This window comes from Diabrotica undecimpunctata, chromosome 6 (assembly GCF_040954645.1).
Source record: "Diabrotica undecimpunctata isolate CICGRU chromosome 6, icDiaUnde3, whole genome shotgun sequence".
Classification (NCBI taxonomy): Eukaryota; Metazoa; Arthropoda; class Insecta; order Coleoptera; family Chrysomelidae; genus Diabrotica; species Diabrotica undecimpunctata.
The window spans coordinates 60,415,457-60,435,170 of record NC_092808.1 but is presented as its reverse complement, the minus strand read 5'-3'; the positions used below and the strand labels follow the sequence as shown (position 1 = coordinate 60,435,170).

The 19,714-nt window shown below is 35.2% G+C and overlaps 1 protein-coding gene across 1 annotated transcript in view; it reads right to left on the bottom strand.

The window, feature by feature from the left end:
- Nucleotides 1–4,339: 4,339 nt before the first annotated feature.
- LOC140443466 (uncharacterized) overlaps nt 4,340–19,714 on the bottom strand; it is a 132,727-nt gene continuing 117,352 nt past the window's right edge. The window contains exons 10-13 of the mRNA XM_072534751.1: nt 13,496–13,641; nt 10,273–10,445; nt 5,204–5,364; nt 4,340–4,712 (exon numbers count right to left, since the gene is read on the bottom strand). Of these exons, the coding sequence (XP_072390852.1) occupies nt 4,382–4,712; nt 5,204–5,364; nt 10,273–10,445; nt 13,496–13,641 (811 nt within the window). The 3' untranslated portion in view covers nt 4,340–4,381. The remainder of the gene's footprint in view (nt 4,713–5,203; nt 5,365–10,272; nt 10,446–13,495; nt 13,642–19,714) is intronic.

Below are 19,714 nucleotides of genomic sequence, written 5' to 3'. Positions count from 1 at the left end.
GGTTTTTTCCTCGTTTACCACAAGTCCTAATTCACTTGCTGCGTCCGCAAGCCTGGTAAAACACTGCACCATGTATCTTATATTTCTGCCCACTATAACTATATCGTCAGCGAATGCGAGAATTTGCGTCGATCTATTAAAAATAGTTTCATTTATTCTAATATTTAATTTTCTGATTGCCTTATCTAAGGCAATATTAAAGAGCAGACACGCCAACGCGTCCCCCTGTCTTAGACCAATATTAATGACAAAGAACGCAAAGTTTTTTCCTTCAATTCTAACGCATGAGCTTACGTTTTTCATTGTTAGTTGGGTCAACTTAACTACCTTAGGTGGGATGCCAAAGTCTATCATTGCATTATATAATGCAGTTCTTTTCACACTGTCATAGGCTGCTTTGAAGTCAATGAAGAGATGGTATGTTTCTATGTTATATTTAAGTGACTTTTCTAGAATCTGCCTATGTGCTTGAATTTGATGTGTAGTTGACTTTTCAGCAGTAAATCCGCACTGATATTGACCAACAATATCCTTTGTAAAATGTTTAAGTCTTTCAAATAATACATTGCCGAAGATTTTATACGCAGATGCTAACACAGTAATGCCTCTATAGTTCTGCTATGGATTGCTGCAAAAAGTTAATCACCACCTTTTTTATACATTTCCGAACAGATTTCATCGATTCCTGGGGCTTTATTGTCTTTGAGTTTTAGGATCGCATTTGACACTTCTTCTCTTGTTGGGTCTTCACTGTGTAGTTGACGTTGTATATTATTATTTTGTTCATTTTCTATGTTGTACTCTCCTTAAATATCGTTTATATTTAGATGTTACTGAAATGTTGTGCCCATCTGTTAAAAACTGAGTTTTTATCATGTAGAATTTTACCGTTAGTGTCTTTACAAATTTTTAATCGTGGTTTAAATTCTCGACGGCTAATATTTAAGGATTTGTAGTATTTCCTCGTTTCATTTTTATCGAATAAACTTTGTATCTCACTGAGAGTGTTCTGTTCGTATTCCCTCTTCTTACTTCGATGGATACGTTTTTCCTCTCTTCTAAGACGTATATACTCTCCTTTTTTTCGCCGTGTACAACCTGCGTCAATGGTTTTTTGATATGCTGCGTTCTTTCTATTTGTGCCCATTTCGCACTCATGATCAAACCAATGATTTCTTTTTTCTGACTTGGTTTTGCCCAATATTTCAACGGATTTCTGAAACACAATATCTCGTATATTTGCCCATAGTTGGTTAATATCTCCTTCTTCTTCTAAGTTTTTTTTTCTTATTTGGTCTTCTATTTGGTGTCTGTATACATTTGCAATGTCGGGATCTTTTAGTTTATTAATGTCGATTTTTTCTCCCCTTCTTCCCATCTCCTTTTTTAAATTGGATATTCTCTCTTTAAATCGTGTTTTAACTAGATAATGATCACTATCTATGTTTGCTCCTCTAAAAGACCTAACATCTAATAAGTTAGAGCAGTGTCTTGCATCAATGATTATATGATCTATTTGGTTAATCGTTTCATTATCAGGAGATTTCCAAGTTCCCTTATGTATATCTTTATGGGGAAATCTTGTCCCAGCTATTACCATGTTCTTAGACATCGCAAAGTTTATGATTCTAAGACCGTTATCATTAGATTCTACGTGTAGGCTCTCTTTTCCGATGGTGGGCGAAAATATATTCTCTCTTCCGACTTTGGCATTAAAGTCTCCTGTCAGGTCATTTTTTTGGGCACTCATCGTACTCTAGGTCTAGTGCCTCATAGAACATGTCTTTTTCATTATCCTCTAACATATACTATACATAGTTACATAGTGTTAGTAAATAAGTACAGCAAGCTTCAGGTAGTGATTCTGCATGAAAAAATATTGATTGCGCATGCACGCAAATGCTTCGTTTGATACGGGTTGTTGAAACTTTTCTTACAGTGACGATTTATTTATCATTCTGAAACTAGTTGAGATATGCAAATAACATTTAGTAGGTTTTAAGAGTGAGTTATTTCTCGTCTTTTGGCATACAATTAAGAATTTTATATTCATCATTGGCGGGCCTACGGGTAATTGTCTCAATTAATTTAAAGAAAATAATCGTGCGCCACTGAGATATTGCAAATTTAAAATCATTTTTTAATTTCTCTTTAAAATAATGACAAAAAATCTTTCTTCTATTATTTCATATGAGGCGCCTTTTTTAAGCAAAAAAATAAAACATCTTTAGCGCGGAGTTTTCATTTCTTTAATACATTCTTAAGAACTACACTATACAATAACATTAAACTAAAACAATAACAGTAAGGACCACTAATAAAATTTTAAATAGACGAGTTATAGAACACAAGATGTTTAAAACGATCTCCCTGTAACGTGACACAACTCTTAGCCTCATTGGTTGTCGTAATCGTGCAAATATTCGTGGGGTATGTCTTACTTATTCATGTAAAAGTGCAGCTCTGTAGCAGAAGGTAGCTTTGGTCATGCTGATCAAAAGTTCTCGGTGCCTTAAGACTCAAAACAATTGTTTCTTAGTTATAGAGCTTCAAAGTGTTGGTTTTTAGTACATTTTTCAAAATCATGAACTTGGTAACCTGCCGTCCCACACATTTCATATATGGCATCTGAATTCCAATAAACACGAATGTGGTATCGGAATGACATTTCTTAATGTTTCCTTGTCAGTTACATCCCATATTCGAGTTTATTGATATTCAGATGTCGTATATTGAATGTGTGTGAGAGAATTGATTTCTGAGTCTTGGGGCAATGAGAACTTTTGATTAGAATGATCAAAGCAACTATTTTCGAAGATTTAATTAATTTACCTTAAACCATATTTTCATAAAAGCAACTAAGAAATACACCACAAATATTTGCACGAATACGACATTCAATGAGGCTAAGAGTTAAATCTTGTGTCACGTTTCAGAGAGATTATTTTAATTATTTTCTATAACTTTGTGCCTATTCAAAATTTTATTAGAGGTACTTACAGTTTTTGCTCTGGTTTAATGTTATTGTATTAGATAGTTCTTTAAAATGTATTAAAGAAATGAAAAATACGTTGTAACAGCTTATACTTCGGTAGTTTTTATTATTAACGGTGTCTCCTTTTTGTAGATGAGTATTACCTACTACGGCGTTTTCTCACAGGTCAAGTATGTGTTTTTTTGTTAGGCACAGGTCTAGTATTCAGCAAGATTTCCAGCGCATCTATAACAATGTTGCTGTTTATTTTTAACATTTAGGAAGTTATAGATTCCTCTTCATAATCATTTTTGTTTTTTATTTGTTGTTATACATGATTTCTGAAGGAGATTTTTGGGAGAGTCACATTCGGAGTAATTCTATGTTCTGTTCCGAAATTGTAATGATTCTTAGATAATATTGACATTTCATTAATTACTTGAGTTTTTTCTGTTACCGTATTTTTGTATTGGTCTGTAATTTTTAGTTATCTTTGATTTCCCTTTAGTTAATTTTGATCACAGTACTCTTATGTTTGTTGTCGGTGATATTTTCATTTTTTCTTATTTTAACGTTGAAATATCGTGTAATTATTATGTAATATGTATTTTCTAGGTTTTTAGCAAGTGGCATGTCTTTATAATGCTGTTTCTGCTCCTGCTCCTGCTACTTCATCATCTGTAGAAGTTGGTGCATAGCAGTGAATTAGTATAATGCTGTATCTAACATTCAGTCTTAGTACTAGACAGATAACCCTATTAATTACAGCTTTTAATTTAGTTACTTTCCAATTCTCTTATATACCATGAGGCTTACTTCTAATATCTTTTGTTTATTTCCTAAATTATATTAACTCAAAGTGTACCATGATGTTCGTAGAGTTGATTCTTTGCCTTTAAGCCTCATCTTGCATAATCTTAAGATGTCCTATTTTATGGCCTTAAGTTCATCTTGCATCTATTCTAGGTTATACTCTGTTCTCATTATTGTGATAATATTATCTGTTCAGAATTTATGAGGCTGACCCTTTTCTGCGATTTGACATTACATCCTCCACCCACCTGGGGATCAATTATATTATTTGTTTTGGTATTCGCCATGTGAATGAATTTATTGTTGGCAGGATAAGTAGCATTAAAACACCACGCTGTAAAATGCTCAGTCCTACCCGCTAGTATGCATATAACATATTTCTAACAAAACTAGTATTGTTCAGATTGCTGATAACTATTATGATTTTTACACTTTTACATGACTTAAAAAAATTATTTTAGGGAGATTTCTAAAACAACCTATATTTAATTATTCATCGAACACTATTTTAGAAACTTAACAATAATAAATAAAACAAAAGAAAGCAAGAAATGGTGTATTTGTATAATACATAATTTCTGGGCCCAAAGTTTTTTAAACGCTTACACCATGTTTGTATTTCTTCTGATAAGTCTGAATCTGTTTTAAAAGTTTTGTTAAATGAAAAGCTGCCTGAGGATTTTTGAAGTCATTGAAATTTGACGAAGTACCACCGTCCTGTCTTTCTTGGGGAAAGGTAGATTGACTATTATGCTGCTTAAGATTTTTTATTTGCTGTTTAAGCGCCATGACTTCTTTACATAGAGTCATTACCATATTAATTTCTTCTTCTTTTTTTGTCAGTTCGGCTTCTAGTGATTCTAGTTGTTTTATTATTTCAGGGTCTTTATTTGACGTTGCTTTTTCAGATAAATCTTCATAGTGTCTAAAAGTTAGTTTTAAATGTGTAATAAATATATTTGACAGTTTTCTAAAATAAATTCAATATTCTTGCAAATAATGAAAGTGTAAAATACGACTAATTGTAAAAGCGATGGTGTTCACATCCATATGAAACAATTAGTACAAACAAAGAGTAGGGAAGTTAGCGATCACATTTAATAGGTATTTACCTAAAATATCAATATTACTAGGTTTACAGAGAAATATAAAAATTCTTTAATAAAATAATTTTGCAAAATAGGCAATATATTTAAGAAACCCAGTCACAGTTTCTTGTCAGGGACTATTATTTACGCAAACAATATTTTAAAAATAAATATATAAAACACTATAATAGAAAGTCGAAAACTAGATTATTAAAAAACGTTGATTTAATGCAAGTTAGCAAAAACGGTTTATTTTATTTAAGCGCAAAGCACATATAAATTTTATTAAAAAATATACATAACAGAAAAGAAAACATATCACACTTACTTATTTAAAGCCTCGAATTCATCATGGAGATGAGTTAGAACTAACTTTAAATTTTTCTCTTTTCCTTCAAAAGCTGAATCACAAGTTGAAGTAACTGGTTGAACACTATGTGGTCTCTTCTCTTTCTTACTTGTGCACTTATTTGTTCTATGTTGAGGTTTCTAAAAAAGTATGCCTTATAAAATATAATATAAGTCTGATAAAATCAGACAATCGTAAATGGACCCCGACCGAAAATATAGACCACTTTCGTGACATCATTGACCATAACCTTCAACAAATCAACGACGAAACACGGGTCGAAGTTTTAAACGAAAGTATCGTAAAAGCCCTTAAAGAAGCGGAGAAGTTGTGCTGTTCTAAAATGAAGAAAAAATATGAGAAAATAAGTCTCAACACTAAAAATCTGATCGAAGAAAGAAAGAGGCTAAAGGACAGGTATAACACAAACTACGTAGAATTTAGTCAACTCAGTAAAACAATAAACAAAGAAATCCGAAAAGACATACGGCAACATAACATGAGAGAGGTGACAAGGATGATAGAGAAAAATAGAAGTCTGAAAGTTCTAGATAGAAAGACCAACCTATTTAAAATAAAACGGGGAGTGCGACAGGGAGACACAATTTCGCCAAAATTGTTTACAACATTATTAGAGCACATGTTTAAGAACGCCAATCTGAGTGAAAAAACAATTAATGTCAATGGAGAAATGCTTAGTCATTTGAGGTTTACGGACGATAGTGTCCTTTTTGCTGACAGAATCAATGATGCAGTATCGCAACTGGAGAAACTATATCTAGCCTCCCTACAAGTAGGATTAAAAATCAACCACACAAAAACACAAATCATGACAAATCTTGTGTTAAGCGAAAATATTTCAGTAAATGGCATGCATATTGAAGAAACCACCTCATATAAGTACTTAAGACATGAGATACGCATAGGAAGAGATAATTAAACGTGCGAACTAAGCCGCCGCATAGGACTCACTTGGGTGGCATTCGGCAAGCTAAGCTATATTCTTAAATCAGAAATGCCTATGTGTCTTAAAAGAAAAGTCTTTAATCAGTGCGTGTTGCCAGTACTTACATATGGTGCAGAGACATTAACACTAACCAAGAAAGTAAGAAATAAAATTTGTGTTACCCAAAGAGCCATGGAACGATCGATGTTAGGGATCGGATCACGAACAAGAAAATAAGACGGAGAACAGGAGTGACAGATGCCATAGAAAGAATTATGACCCTTAAGTGGAACTGGGCGGGGCACATAGCTAGAATGTCGGATAACAGATGGACACAGCGAATAATACAGTGGAGACCGAGACCAGAAGCACATCGAAGTAGAGGTCGTCCACCAACAAGTTGGTCTGATGACATAAAAAGGATCGACAAAAATTGGATGCAAACAGCACAAAAGAGAAATACATGGAAAAGACTGAGGGAGACCTATATTCAGCAGTGGATAGATCCGGGTTAAATGATGATGATGATGCCTTATAAATATACAAATATCTGAACTCACTAAGACCTTAGGTTTACTACAAATCAAAAGTGTAATATTGACTACATTAATAAAGAAATACACTATCCTCATTATTCAAACAATTATCTTGCAACCATTCAACCATTATCAATTATTAAACCTTTTAGACACTATATATATATATATATATATATATATATATATATATATATATATATATATATATATATATATATATATATCATCCTTCATATCATCATGAATTTTACGACCCTCGTTGGGTCTCAGCTAAAGCTTATTTCTCAGGCCTATTCTTTTTATCCTATTGTTCATGTTCATGTTCATGTTCTTTGCAGTTTGGTGCCAGTTTGTCACAACTAGTTTTACGATATTTTGTTATAGTAAAAAGTACTTTACACAGGGTAGCTTTCACTTTCTCTGGTTAGATATCCTGCCAGTGTAGGCGAGTAATTGTTATGGCAGTAAGAAATCTTCCACCTTATTTAATTCGTTGTATTTATTGTATACCTTAAGATCATATTGACGACTGGAAGTCCCATTATCGTTTATTGTGTGTCTACCGATTCAAGACCAACGAATTTGAAATATTCCTTGTTATAAAAATAATGTATCCTTACGCAAGCAGTTTTTCATTGCCGTTGGTGTACATAATTTAAAACTGCAATGTAAAAACTCGCGCTGCTCGTGAAAAAGTTTCATAAATAGGTAATTCTTATTAAAATTGTGGATGTCTGTTGATAATGCAGATGTTACCGACCTACGTCAACATATTGTAATACTTAAAATGTAGGTGACTGTTTTATAAACGTTTTTTGCAAAATTTTGTTCAATGTTTCTAAAGAAACGTAAAAAGTAGAAATACCATTAAATTACACCGGTACACTCCCTACATCACATGGCGATCCTGTATTTGAGAAAGGGAATCTTCTCATTTACAGAAAAAGACAAATGGGTAAGGGAGAAGCCTAAAATCCACGGCTGCCCTCTGCAACATGGGTAACCATCGGAGTAAAAGAAGAAGAGATCTTTATCAACCAGGCAGGCAACAGTGGAGGCGTAACAACAGAGCCCAAGACTACTGGTATAGTTTTCATCTTCGACACTAAATGTTGCTCTTTTCGCACGAGCTATTATCATCATTGGACAGGCGCTGTATCGGTGATGGGAGAAACAATTTCGACGCAATATAAGCTAAGAGATTTTAAAATCATCGGAATTAATAAAGTTGGTCAATCCAAATCCTTGACCCATCGCATAAGTGAATGGACAGAGACATATGTAATCATGTATGTGAGTATTCTTTTTTTTTTTTGTTTTTAATATGGTACAGTTCAACAAGCAACTGTACTATGCAAAGCAACACAAGACAAACTTATCGAAAATATCATTACGAAGATTAGAAAAAAAATTGAAAAGTGCAAAAAAAGTACTAAATTAAATTTGAAATAAAAACAGCAGGGAACCTTCTTTCATACATACAAACCATCGAAATTCTACTAATGCATTTCTACATGCAATCGAATTATACGATGAATTTTTAAACGATACTGGAAAAATACAGCTAAGAAAATATATGCTGAAGGTTACTCTGATGCAGACAGCAATTACGACTCAAATGGTTATGCCCTAACACGGAGCTAATAAATAATATTAAGAAGAAGTTTTTGATAAAATAATTTAGCAAAACAAGCAAATAGGTCATTTGTCATACCAGTATTACCTCCCTTCACATATTTTCTCAAAGCGTCTCATACCATGTCTTCTTTGCTAGTCCTTCCTTATTTCTTTCAGTAACACAATTCATTGCATTTAATCGTGCAATTCTTCGAATTGGTCAATTTATCGTTCCGGCGTTAGATGTATCTTAACCATCTTAACCTATCCTTTATCATTTTGAAATCAATTGGTGCCCTACGTAGATTTCCCGTAATATTTGATTTCTTTATTTTATCATCATTTTTGTCATTTTACGTATTCATCCAAGATTTCCAAAGCATTTCCAATACATGCAATCGTTGTTCTTCTTTTACTGTATAGCTGCCGAACATACATTGGTCAGATTATTATCGATCGTTAATTGCTCTTTCGTTAATTGTTTATGTTGGACTAAGTATGGCCCTCCAGTTTACACATTATTGAACATCTTTGGTTTTACACAATGTACTAATACACTGTTTTCCCTTCATCTGGCATTTGTCTTACTTACAAATGTTAGTGAATTTATCCCTGTCTGTCATCACGCTGTCCACACTTCTCCGCAAAGTTTTCTTATTTTTATATTGTTTGAGTAACTTTCTTGTTTACCATTTTGATCACTGTTGCTGTTACTTTCTTTTTACTGATTTTTAATTTAATTATTCATTTAGCAATATGTCAAAGAATTTTTTCTACCTCGTTTTTATATTTTATATATTTTCTCTTCATTCTCGCCGATCAAGTTTATTGTATACATTTTAAAAACTTCTTTAGCTTATGCTACTTCTACTCTTGCCTTTTTCAGCACTAGATTTCCTTGCTCTTAAGTTATTTTTTTCCAAGGTTTTTTTCTCTAATAATACTAGATATATTTATACAATTTGTATGAAAGTTCTAACTGTTTATGCTCCAACTCATTTTTCCACTTACTTTATTTTCTCCAGACTACAATCTCTTTCGCGCCGTTTACTATAAACCGTTTGATTATTTGTAGTCCTTTGATATTTAGGTTTCAGTTGGCTTTATAATTTTGCAGCTCATGCTTATTCACGTATATCTTATTTCATGTTATAAAATACCCTTAAGGTACTTAAGCTTTGGGCGTGGATAATTATGTGAAGATTGCTCAAAATAGAGAGGAATAGAGGAGGCATATTGTTAAGTCAGGTAAAACCCACGAAGAGTTGTACCGCCACGGAGAGAGAGACAGTAAGGTAGTCTCTGAGATATTCCTCACCTTAGAATATTTTAATATTTTAATATTTTATTATACTTTTATCGGTATTTAAAAAAATCTTTTCATTATTAAGGGCTAAAAAACACTTCTGATATTTGGCACTTGAATACATGTAATCGTTGTTCTTCTTTTACTGTATAGCTGCCGAACATACATTGGTCAGATTATTATCGATCGTTAATTGCTCTTTCGTTAATTGTTTATGTTGGACTAAGTATGGCCCTCCAGTTTACACATTATTGAACATCTTTGGTTTTACACAATGTACTAATACACTGTTTTCCCTTCATCTGGCATTTGTCTTACTTACAAATGTTAGTGAATTTTCTACCAGCATCAAACCCACTAAGACTTTACCAAGATACTTCCAAAGCAACCACAGTCTATCCTCAACCACTTACATTTCTATATACAAACAAGGATCCCTTCTTAAAAAACTACCATTTCAACTGTTAAAATTTCCGTTATTAAGAACTTTAGGACACCACGTACCTTGACTTATCAGTATTTCGGGAGGTGTATACCTTGATTTACCAACATATAGTAAAAAAAAATAAAGAGCTTCTGGTTTAAAAAACAAATTATTGATAAAAGACATGAACAGTTAAGAATAATTATTATTTTTTACCTGGCATATAGAAGCCTGCGAATGACTTAAATTTTCAGATTTTTTGTTTACTCTGTTGCAAACGTAATTTATATCAGGGCCGTCATTAGGTAGACATGTGCAAACATGATTTGATTTTTCAGCAGTCCACTGTGGTACATTTTTCGTTTTAATCTCCATATCTCCAGAGGGACCTACAAATAATCCAGATTTTCTTACTTAATTTAAAATAACTAGACCTAGTTTCGTTATGAAAAACATAACCAGTCTATCATAAGAATATAAAACTTATTACTCAAGTATGCCCTACGATTAAAGAATCAAGAACGTTTTAAGTTAGTGAATAAGTTGATTATATATTTCAAATGAATCATTTGGCTTTTTAGACCGTATTACACTGCGACCTGAAAGGTCCTTTTATATATATCCTCTATAAATAAATAAATATATATAGGGGGGAGGGAATTTCACTTATTGTAAAAAAAGATTTCCTCTTGCCGTTTCTCTGACTACAACTGCAGGAGCCGTTGCTGTCCGATATAAATCACAAAAATTCTAAATCTTACAGTGTCATCGCTGTCGACGTCATGCAGGTCAACCCGTAAATTGTGACAACTGCTAGTTAGTAGCAACCTATCTTCTGACTCCCTGGTCGACGCGGTTACTTATATAGCCGATCGAGGCGCACTTCTCTAAAAGGGCCCTTGGCAAAGCTTCTTGTGTTTGGTCTTGTCCGTGTATAGGTCTTGTGGCCTGATGTATTTTTTTTGTTTTTTTTTTATCAAATAAAAGGCATATATCGAGTACAGTTTAATTTAATCTTGCCCAAGTACTTTCGATCACTAGATCATCTGCAGGGGCATTTCGTCAATTGCGGCCTATCCGACAAGAACAAAATGTCATAAACATATAATTGTACATCACACTACACTACAAAAGGACAAACAAACACTTTAAAATTATTGAAGAATAGCTACATTGCGTGCAGAAGCCGGAGACAGAATGGCTCCCCATTATTCGAGCATTCAACCTTATATTGATGTATGTTTGACTTTTTTATGAGTATCGTTTTCCATGTTGTTGGAAGCCTTTGGGAATCATCTCTTTGGTTTAGACTGTTGGGATTTTTTTCTTTTTCGACTAATTCTCTGATTTCGCGTTTTCTTTTAATTCAGGTTCAGGTTTATTGTATGTCCTGTTTTTTCTCTCCTTTTGATGGCATTTCGATGTTCTTCTCGTCTAACATTGATTCTTCGGGTGGTCAGTTCGATATACGATTTGTCACTGTCCGCACATGGAATCTCGTATACTCCTTGATTGATTTTCTAACGATATTTTGGTTTTGGCGGATGCTCAAATATTTTGAGATTAATCTGTAGGTATTAAATACCGTTTGTATTTGGTGTTTTCTTAGCAGTAACCATATTTTTTTCTGTTGTACCCTTTCGATTTAGTAAAATGGCTTTTGCAATCGGTTTTACATCGTCTGTTGGAACTGATCTTCTGTTTAATAAATTAAACATAGAAGGACTACCCACGTATGTGTGAATAAAAGAATAAAATAAATAACTATATAATATAATCGCAAAAATGGATCACTATTGCTAAAATAAGATCTGGTCAATGTACTTTCGTAAAGTTCGTATATCACCTATTTAAACCGCCAAATTCACACTAGTCCACTGCGAAACAAAGACACAATTACACTATTGACAGTTTAAAGATATCTAACTAGGATATAAACTAAGGTTGTCCTTAACACTAATTAACTTTTCTGGTATCGCGTATTAACCATTGTTTATAAATACAATTTGTATGTAGATATAATGCCTATAATATCATGATATTATGCTATAACTGAGGTAATACCTAAGTATTTTTGCTAAATTTAATTATTTAAATTCATTTTGCAGTTTACCAGTTATAAACGTATTCCACTATTCCACCTAATTTTAGAACTATTTATTTAGTACCTTATTTGTTTAAATTTTTATTTTTTTCTTTTTGCTATCTGCTTTATTTTATTTATGTTAACTTGGCTAATTTGGTTACATTACATAATACAATAATCTGGCTAAACTTTTAAGTAACAAAAATTGTTAATTTGTAGCCATTATTTGTTTAATGCTTCCCTATAATCTTCCTTACTTCTGGTAACTAATAAGAAGCTAAAGCTGATAGAAAGTGTGTTTGCCTTTTTTTTGACTATGCATGCATATTGGTTTTTTAAAGGTTTAGTCTATTTTTTTTATCCTCCTTAAGCCAAACTTCTAATAGGTTAAGTGTCGAGTTTTCCTCGCCCCTGGATAAAGGACTAGGTGGCGCCCTTAATTTTTCTTTCTTTTAGTACTAAATTCCCTTGTTTCATTGGTACATTTCATTTCTCCCAATTTTTTTAAATATATACCTATCCCAAATCTATTGACCCACGTCCTTCAAAACACCTGAGCGCTGGTTTGAAAGGTGAACTAACTTGCACCTGGATTTTCATTTTCTCTTTCCATCCCCTATTTCCCATCCAGACAAGTTACGTTACAATGTAATAATAAGCGGGATTTGCTAACGTGTAGCTTTCATAACTATCAGCGAGGAACAAAATAAGCGAAAGTTAGTACTCAAACAAAAACTAAATAAAGTATTCACACTCTGTGGTGTCTAAACGATTACTTTTAACAGACTGACTTTTCTATATGGGGTTTGGAGAACAACTAACCGGTAGGATTATTACAGGAAAAAATATTTGACTACCAGAGGCGCAGCAACACTTGAGTAAATTCCTTACAGAAATTTATCCAACTTTAGTTTCAGATAATAAAAATTTTTAACAGTTTCCTCTGAATTCTAAGAAAATCTGCATATTGCTGTGAGTGTTTATTCACATTTGACAGAGACATCCGAGCATTGTTCATTGAAAATACCTGTGATTCCTCTGACTTCAGCCTATTGAGTAGATAGTTGTAATAATTGTGTTGCTTGTCTTTAACCTGGCATATTCTACCAATATCTCAAAATACTTCTCAGTATCTAGAAAAAATCAAAAATCTTCCCAGACGTACCGAAAATTTTAATACCCATTCGAATTTACCGGCAGTAATCAAATTAAAACTATTATAACCTAAAATTGACTAATCAGTTAACCAGGTAGTTCACCTTTAAATCAATTTAATTTAAAATAATTTTATACACTACTTTTTTAAATATATTATATATTTCCTAATGCCTTAATTTTAAATCATATTCTTACCTGTAATAATAACGGTTTTAACGTCCGTTTGATCATCACCTTCAGCTTCTTCGACTGTCTCTTCTGGAATAGTTCTAGCTAAATTCTGCAGGTATTGGTAATTAAGTTTGCATTTTGATAGGGGACATTGTTGCGGTTTCACGTAACTGAAACGTCATAGTTATACTTTAAAGACTGCTGTTAAAATTGCATGTTGAATAACTCGTGATCAAGAGTTTAGATGAGTGAAAAAGATCATGAATAGTAGAAAAACTAAAGGGAAAAACATATTTACAAATATTTATCACTATGGTAACTGTACACTTAATATACTATGTAATACTCTATATTGTTATATATTTTTTTCTATCTATTGTTACATTGCATGTTTACAATCTACTCTGTATACAGAGTAATATAGTAAATAGTCTGTAAGTAAATTAACCTGAGTTAGGTACCGTCCAGTGACGGTTCTCTAAGTATTATTGCGGTAGGTCTTCTGGCCATATCCTCTTCATTCTTCTTATCAGTGAGTACTTGAGTAGTTCGACTCGAGCGGTCGAACAGTGCAGACGTGAGTCAAGAGAGAAGCTTGGTTAGGTGGGGGCAACTGACCTGCTGTCAACGGAGCTTATCAGCTCCCGGTGCGTAAGACACCGTGCGTGGCACAGGCACTTGTTCTACATAAGAGCGAAAAGCGGATGCGAGGTTATTTTTAGTTGAACCGTCGGGGAGCTGCCTTTATAGGCTCCTCGCGGAGGCTATTAATAGCTTCGCGTTAGCGAAGAATTCGGGATCACCTCAGTGTGTCGTCAGGGATGACACTGTAAGGCCTTGACATTTGACAAGGTCGGACAGGAACGGCCCCTGCTCCTGAGGTGTGAGAAACAGGAAGAGGATCCCTACCTGAGAAATCTGGAAGTGAACAACCGCATGGTAGCTGGGACGACACCCAGGAAAACCGACTGGCCACGGCCAGGCGGGACGAAAAAAACAGAGACCTCAGAGTAGTAAACTTTTTTATATTTCTGAACACTAATGTTCACAGCCGTACGGCATAATGAGTGATAATCTCCCCCCTAACAGTGTTGTCACACAGGTGACAACACAAGAAGAAGAAGAAGATGACAAGCCCCAGTCGTCATCCCCCTCTGTTGCTAATGCTATTGCGATCCACAATAACTTTACAGCCAATTTAAATAATCCCTTAGACGAATCCCCAACATCTGATGATGACTCCTACTTGCCCGAGTCAGAAGATGACAAAAAAAGCGAAGTGGATACGGATGACGATATATCTACATCCACGGAGACGACAACGATGGAAGCAATCACCCTCGACGAGGACTAAGCCGCATGGCAAACGGTCGGTTTAAAAAACGACAAAAAACCAACAAGTAAACAAAGCGCAGCGGAAAAGCAGACGCAGCTTATAAAAGAGCGCAAAGAGGAAGAAATGGACAAAACCATAAAATCCAGGCAGAAGAGAAGACAAGCACTTGAGAAGAAAAGAAAAAGGAGTTGCAACCTCCAATAAAAAAAGTTGATGAGAAGAAAAAGGAGACTCAAACTCCTAGTAAAAAAGTTGATACCAAGAATAATGAGTCAAAACCTCCTAGCAAAAAAGTTGAAGAAGAAGCTACCCCCGAGGTCATTCACGAGGTAGTCGTCTCTACACCAAAACAGCCAAAACCACCGGCTATCATTCTGAAATCAGTTAATGAACACCAGAAGATACTGCAGCAAGCTGCAGCAATGAAGATTATCTCGGCAAACAAATTTGCCAGATCAGGTAGGTCTATAGTGATACAAACTAAGACCAGGGAGGACTACCTACAAATGGTAAGACTCCTAGAAACTTACACACCAGCAATCGAATTTATCGCGTATCCTATAGATACCGATAAAATGTAAAGAGTGATAATAAGAGGTTTATCGGCGAAAACCGACACCACTTTAATCCTAAACGAAATTATCAACAAAGGAGTAGAGGCGACTAAGGTCGTGAATATGATCTCTAAGAAGCCAGATAAGAAACCCCTCCCCATGTTCTTAGTAACAATCAAGGCAGAAGAGGACAGAAAAATGAAGAGCATTTCTGATCTACGCTACATGAAGATCAGCGTAGAAGATGAGTTGAAAATAAGGAATGAAACAATTCAATGCTTCAATTGCCAAGGAGTTTACCATAGTTCAAAGTCATGCCACTGAGGATCTAAATGTGTGAAGTGTGGAGATAATCACCTTAGCAGTGAATGCGAAAAGGACAGATCAACAGACCCAAAATGCGCAAACTGCGAGCAAGCTCGTACAGCAAACTATCGTGGATGCCCAAAAGCTCCGAAAAAGAAAGCCGCCCCACAGCAACAAAAGGCAAGGCCAATAAACAACAGCAACACCAATAAAGGTGTAAGCTACGCTCAGGCTACTAAACAGCCTAAAAGCGTTACCACAGAAGCACAAGCAACCAACGAAGCAGCTGCGCTCATAGCCAGATTCAATGCAGATCTTAATGCCAAAATGGCAAGAGTCTCCAACATGTTTGAACAAATGCAACAAGTGATGACAGCCATAGGAAACATAGGTCAGAAATGCTAGTACACCAAACGGAAGATCTTCGCATTGGGTCATGGAACTCCGGCGGAATATTCAAAAAAATCAACCTTCTGGATGAAATGATAAATAGATTAGAGCTCGATATCGTAGCCATCCAAGAAACCAAATTAGTGGAAAGAAAGAAAACAAAATTTCCAGGCTACGATATTTATAGAACGGATCATAGAGCAGTATCAGGAGGAACAGCCATACTTTTGAAAAAAGAAATCGAACACGAGCACATCCCAACACCAGATGGACTGGTCACAATGGAAGCCACACTTATAAGACTAAAGGCTAACAATGAAACATTAAAAATAGTGTCTGCATATGTCAGACCTAATGATCCGATACTCGACGAAGATTTGAGCCTAATACTAAACTCAGAAGAGCCAACTATAATAATAGGAGACCTTAATGCGAGATCTCCCAATTGGTTTAATAGGACGACCAACAACAACGGAAGACGACTATGCAACCATCTCGAAAATAGACCAAATACGTACGTGATCGGACCAACAGAGCCGACCTGTTTTCACGGACAACTCCCTACATACCTAGACATTGCAATCCTACACAACGTGGGTCAACAATACGAGATACACTCTCTAAACGAAGGCGATTCGACTCACAACCTAATCGTCCTGACCCTGGGCGCAATAGAAATAGACTATTTGCAGCCCCACAATAGGAAGAAGACAAGTTGGCCAACCCAGCTCCAAAATCGAAACAATAACTAGACATAAAAGAAGATTTAGGGACATAAGTATAAAACTTCAAAACCTAATTAAGGAGAAAAATCGGAAAAGAACAAGAGCTTACCGCACAAGAACGGTAGAGGACATAAGGATTGCAAATGAGCTAGACAGGGAGGTGAAGAAATAACTTCAAAACCATAGAAATGAAAGCTGGGACTGCTATATCGAAGAGCTAAATCCGCCTTCTGGAAATTATCAAAAATCCTCCGAAAGGACAAGAAACCCATACTCCCTCTACACGGAGTAAACGGGATTGTCCACACGGAAATCGAAAAAGCAGAAGTCCTAAAGGACGAATTAGAAAGGGCGTGTAGGAACAACGAACACCCAAACGAAGACATGGATTTTGAAGAAGAGGTAGAGAGGACAGCTAGAAGATTAAAAAGGACAAAAGGCAGAATAGGGATAATACATACATCTCCCGAAGAAATAAAAGAACTTATAAAGCTGACAAACGCCAAAAAAGCCCCAGGACCCGACAACGTCACAAACAGGGCGCTGAAAAACCTTCCTACAAAAGCTATTGTTTACATTACCAACATCATAAACAATATGCTCAAACTACGATATTTTCCAGACAGATGGAAGGAAGCACATATAATAATGATCGCTAAGCCAGGGAAAAATGGCACATTTCCACAAAATTACAGGCCAATCAGCTTACTATCATCAATAAGCAAGATTGCGGAAAAAGTAATTCTAAAAAGACTTAACGAAGAATCTCAAGCATTACACACCATACCAGAAGCTCAATTCGGTTTCAGAAGTGAACATTCCTGTGAGTTAAAGGTACTAAGGATAACAGAATTTATAACAAAAGATTCAACGAAAAAGCTTATACAGCAACAGCTTTTCTGGACGTTAGTAAAGCATTTGACAGAGTCTGGCATCAAGGACTCATTTACAAAATTAATTCATTGGGATACAGCGAGGCGATGACATGTCTCCTTGCGTCATACCTTGCTAACAGAAGGTTATGAATTCGTATAGGGGAAACCCTGTCCGAAGTCGGAACCCTGGAAGCGGGTGTGCCTCAGGGTGCTGTGCTATCACCGTACCTGTATACCATCTATACGGCCGACACGCCAACAGAACCCGGATCTCTGTTAAGTCTTTACGCAGACGATACAACAATAGCGGTTAGCTGGAGAAACCCGGATCATGCAGCTAATCATCTGCAAAGAGCACTGAATAGATTTCAAAGATGGTGCATAAAATGGAAAATAGCCTTAAACCAGGACAAAATACAGGCTGTAATGTTTAGTCACAGAAGAAGTGTACCAAACCGCGAAATCACGATAGGCAACACCCCAGTAGAATGGACCAACCAGGCAAGATACCTAGGAGTGCTACTTGACAAGAAATTAACATTCACGGAACACATCAACCAACAAACATACAAAGCCAAAGCGCTGAAAAGCCAGCTCTCAAAGCTCATAGGAAGAAGAAGTAAACTAAGATTCAAAACCAAAATCAGGGTTGCAAACAGCATCATCATGCCAGTCTAAACGTACGCCTCAGCAGCGTGGGAACATACCTGCAAATCAAATAGGAAGAAGATTCAGATCTCTCAAAATCAAATCATACGAGATGCATTAAAAATACCGAAATACGTACCCTAATGCCCTAAGATACGTCTTCAGAGACTCAGGACAAACCAGAATCTTACGGACGCTAGACGAAAGAGCATATGATATATTCAATGGATTAAGAAATCACCCAGCAGAATGCTAAGAAAGCTGACAAACTACAACGAAAACATCAGGACAGTACACAGAAGACCAAAACAGCAAATAGCAGGATATAGGGAGAACCCAAACGAACAATAAAGTATGTAATGGTGCATAGTCGTCAAACATCAGGATGCAGAAAGACAGGAAACCGACCAAAAAAACTCTGGCGAGATGGTACGCTTCTTTTTTAGGTTTGTAGGTTTTTTAGGTAATTATAAGTCCAATATACAACAAGGTGTGTGAGAGCCGTATACACTTGGGAATACACACCCCAATACACGCACACAAATGGGATTAAGGAAAAAAAGGAAAGAATTGTTGCCCGGGCATTTAGTCCCGAAGCACCAAGGAAGTTCACAAAAAAAAATTGACATTTTAAATCATTTTGTCGAACTTCTGCCATGCTTGTAAATTCTGGACATTTAATGAGGATTGTTGTAGTTACTAAATATTTTATCGCGGCATCTATCGCGACGTGCTTTGCTCTTCCTACATTGGAATTATTGGAATTGCTATTTTTAAATAAGTGTCAAAATAGAGTAAGTAATAAAATTATTTATCTTATACACATGCATAGTGTTTTCGTAATTTTCTGCCGTTTCAATGTCAACGCAATTTGTCTGGGCAAAAGTATTAATACAGTTTTCGTTATACTTGTACTATATACTATTACTATTATTATATATACTAAAGATATAAAATTTATAAAATATATAAAAAAAAATGTAAATCATAGCCAAAAACCGCTTAAAATAGTCTTGTATTTATATCTAATTCATATACGACTCACGATGGACGAGTAAAATTACACATTGGAGACCAAGAGCAGGCAAGCGTAGTAGAGGAAGACCACCTACACGTTGGGCTGACGACATCAGGCGTATCACGAAAAATTGGCAACAAAGAGCACAAAATCGCAAAGAATGGAGGAGTTCAAGGGAGGCCTATGTCCAGCAGTGGACGTGATAAATGTAGGCTGGATGATAATGATGATGATGATGATGATGAATTCATATACACCTTTTTAATTTTAAATGGGGTATAAAGCTTGTTCGCGTCCGTAATAAAATACTACGCGTGTACACTGGGTAAGTTAGCATAACAGACGCCGGACAATATTTCACAAGTTCTCCTGGCAGAAATAAATCACTGTT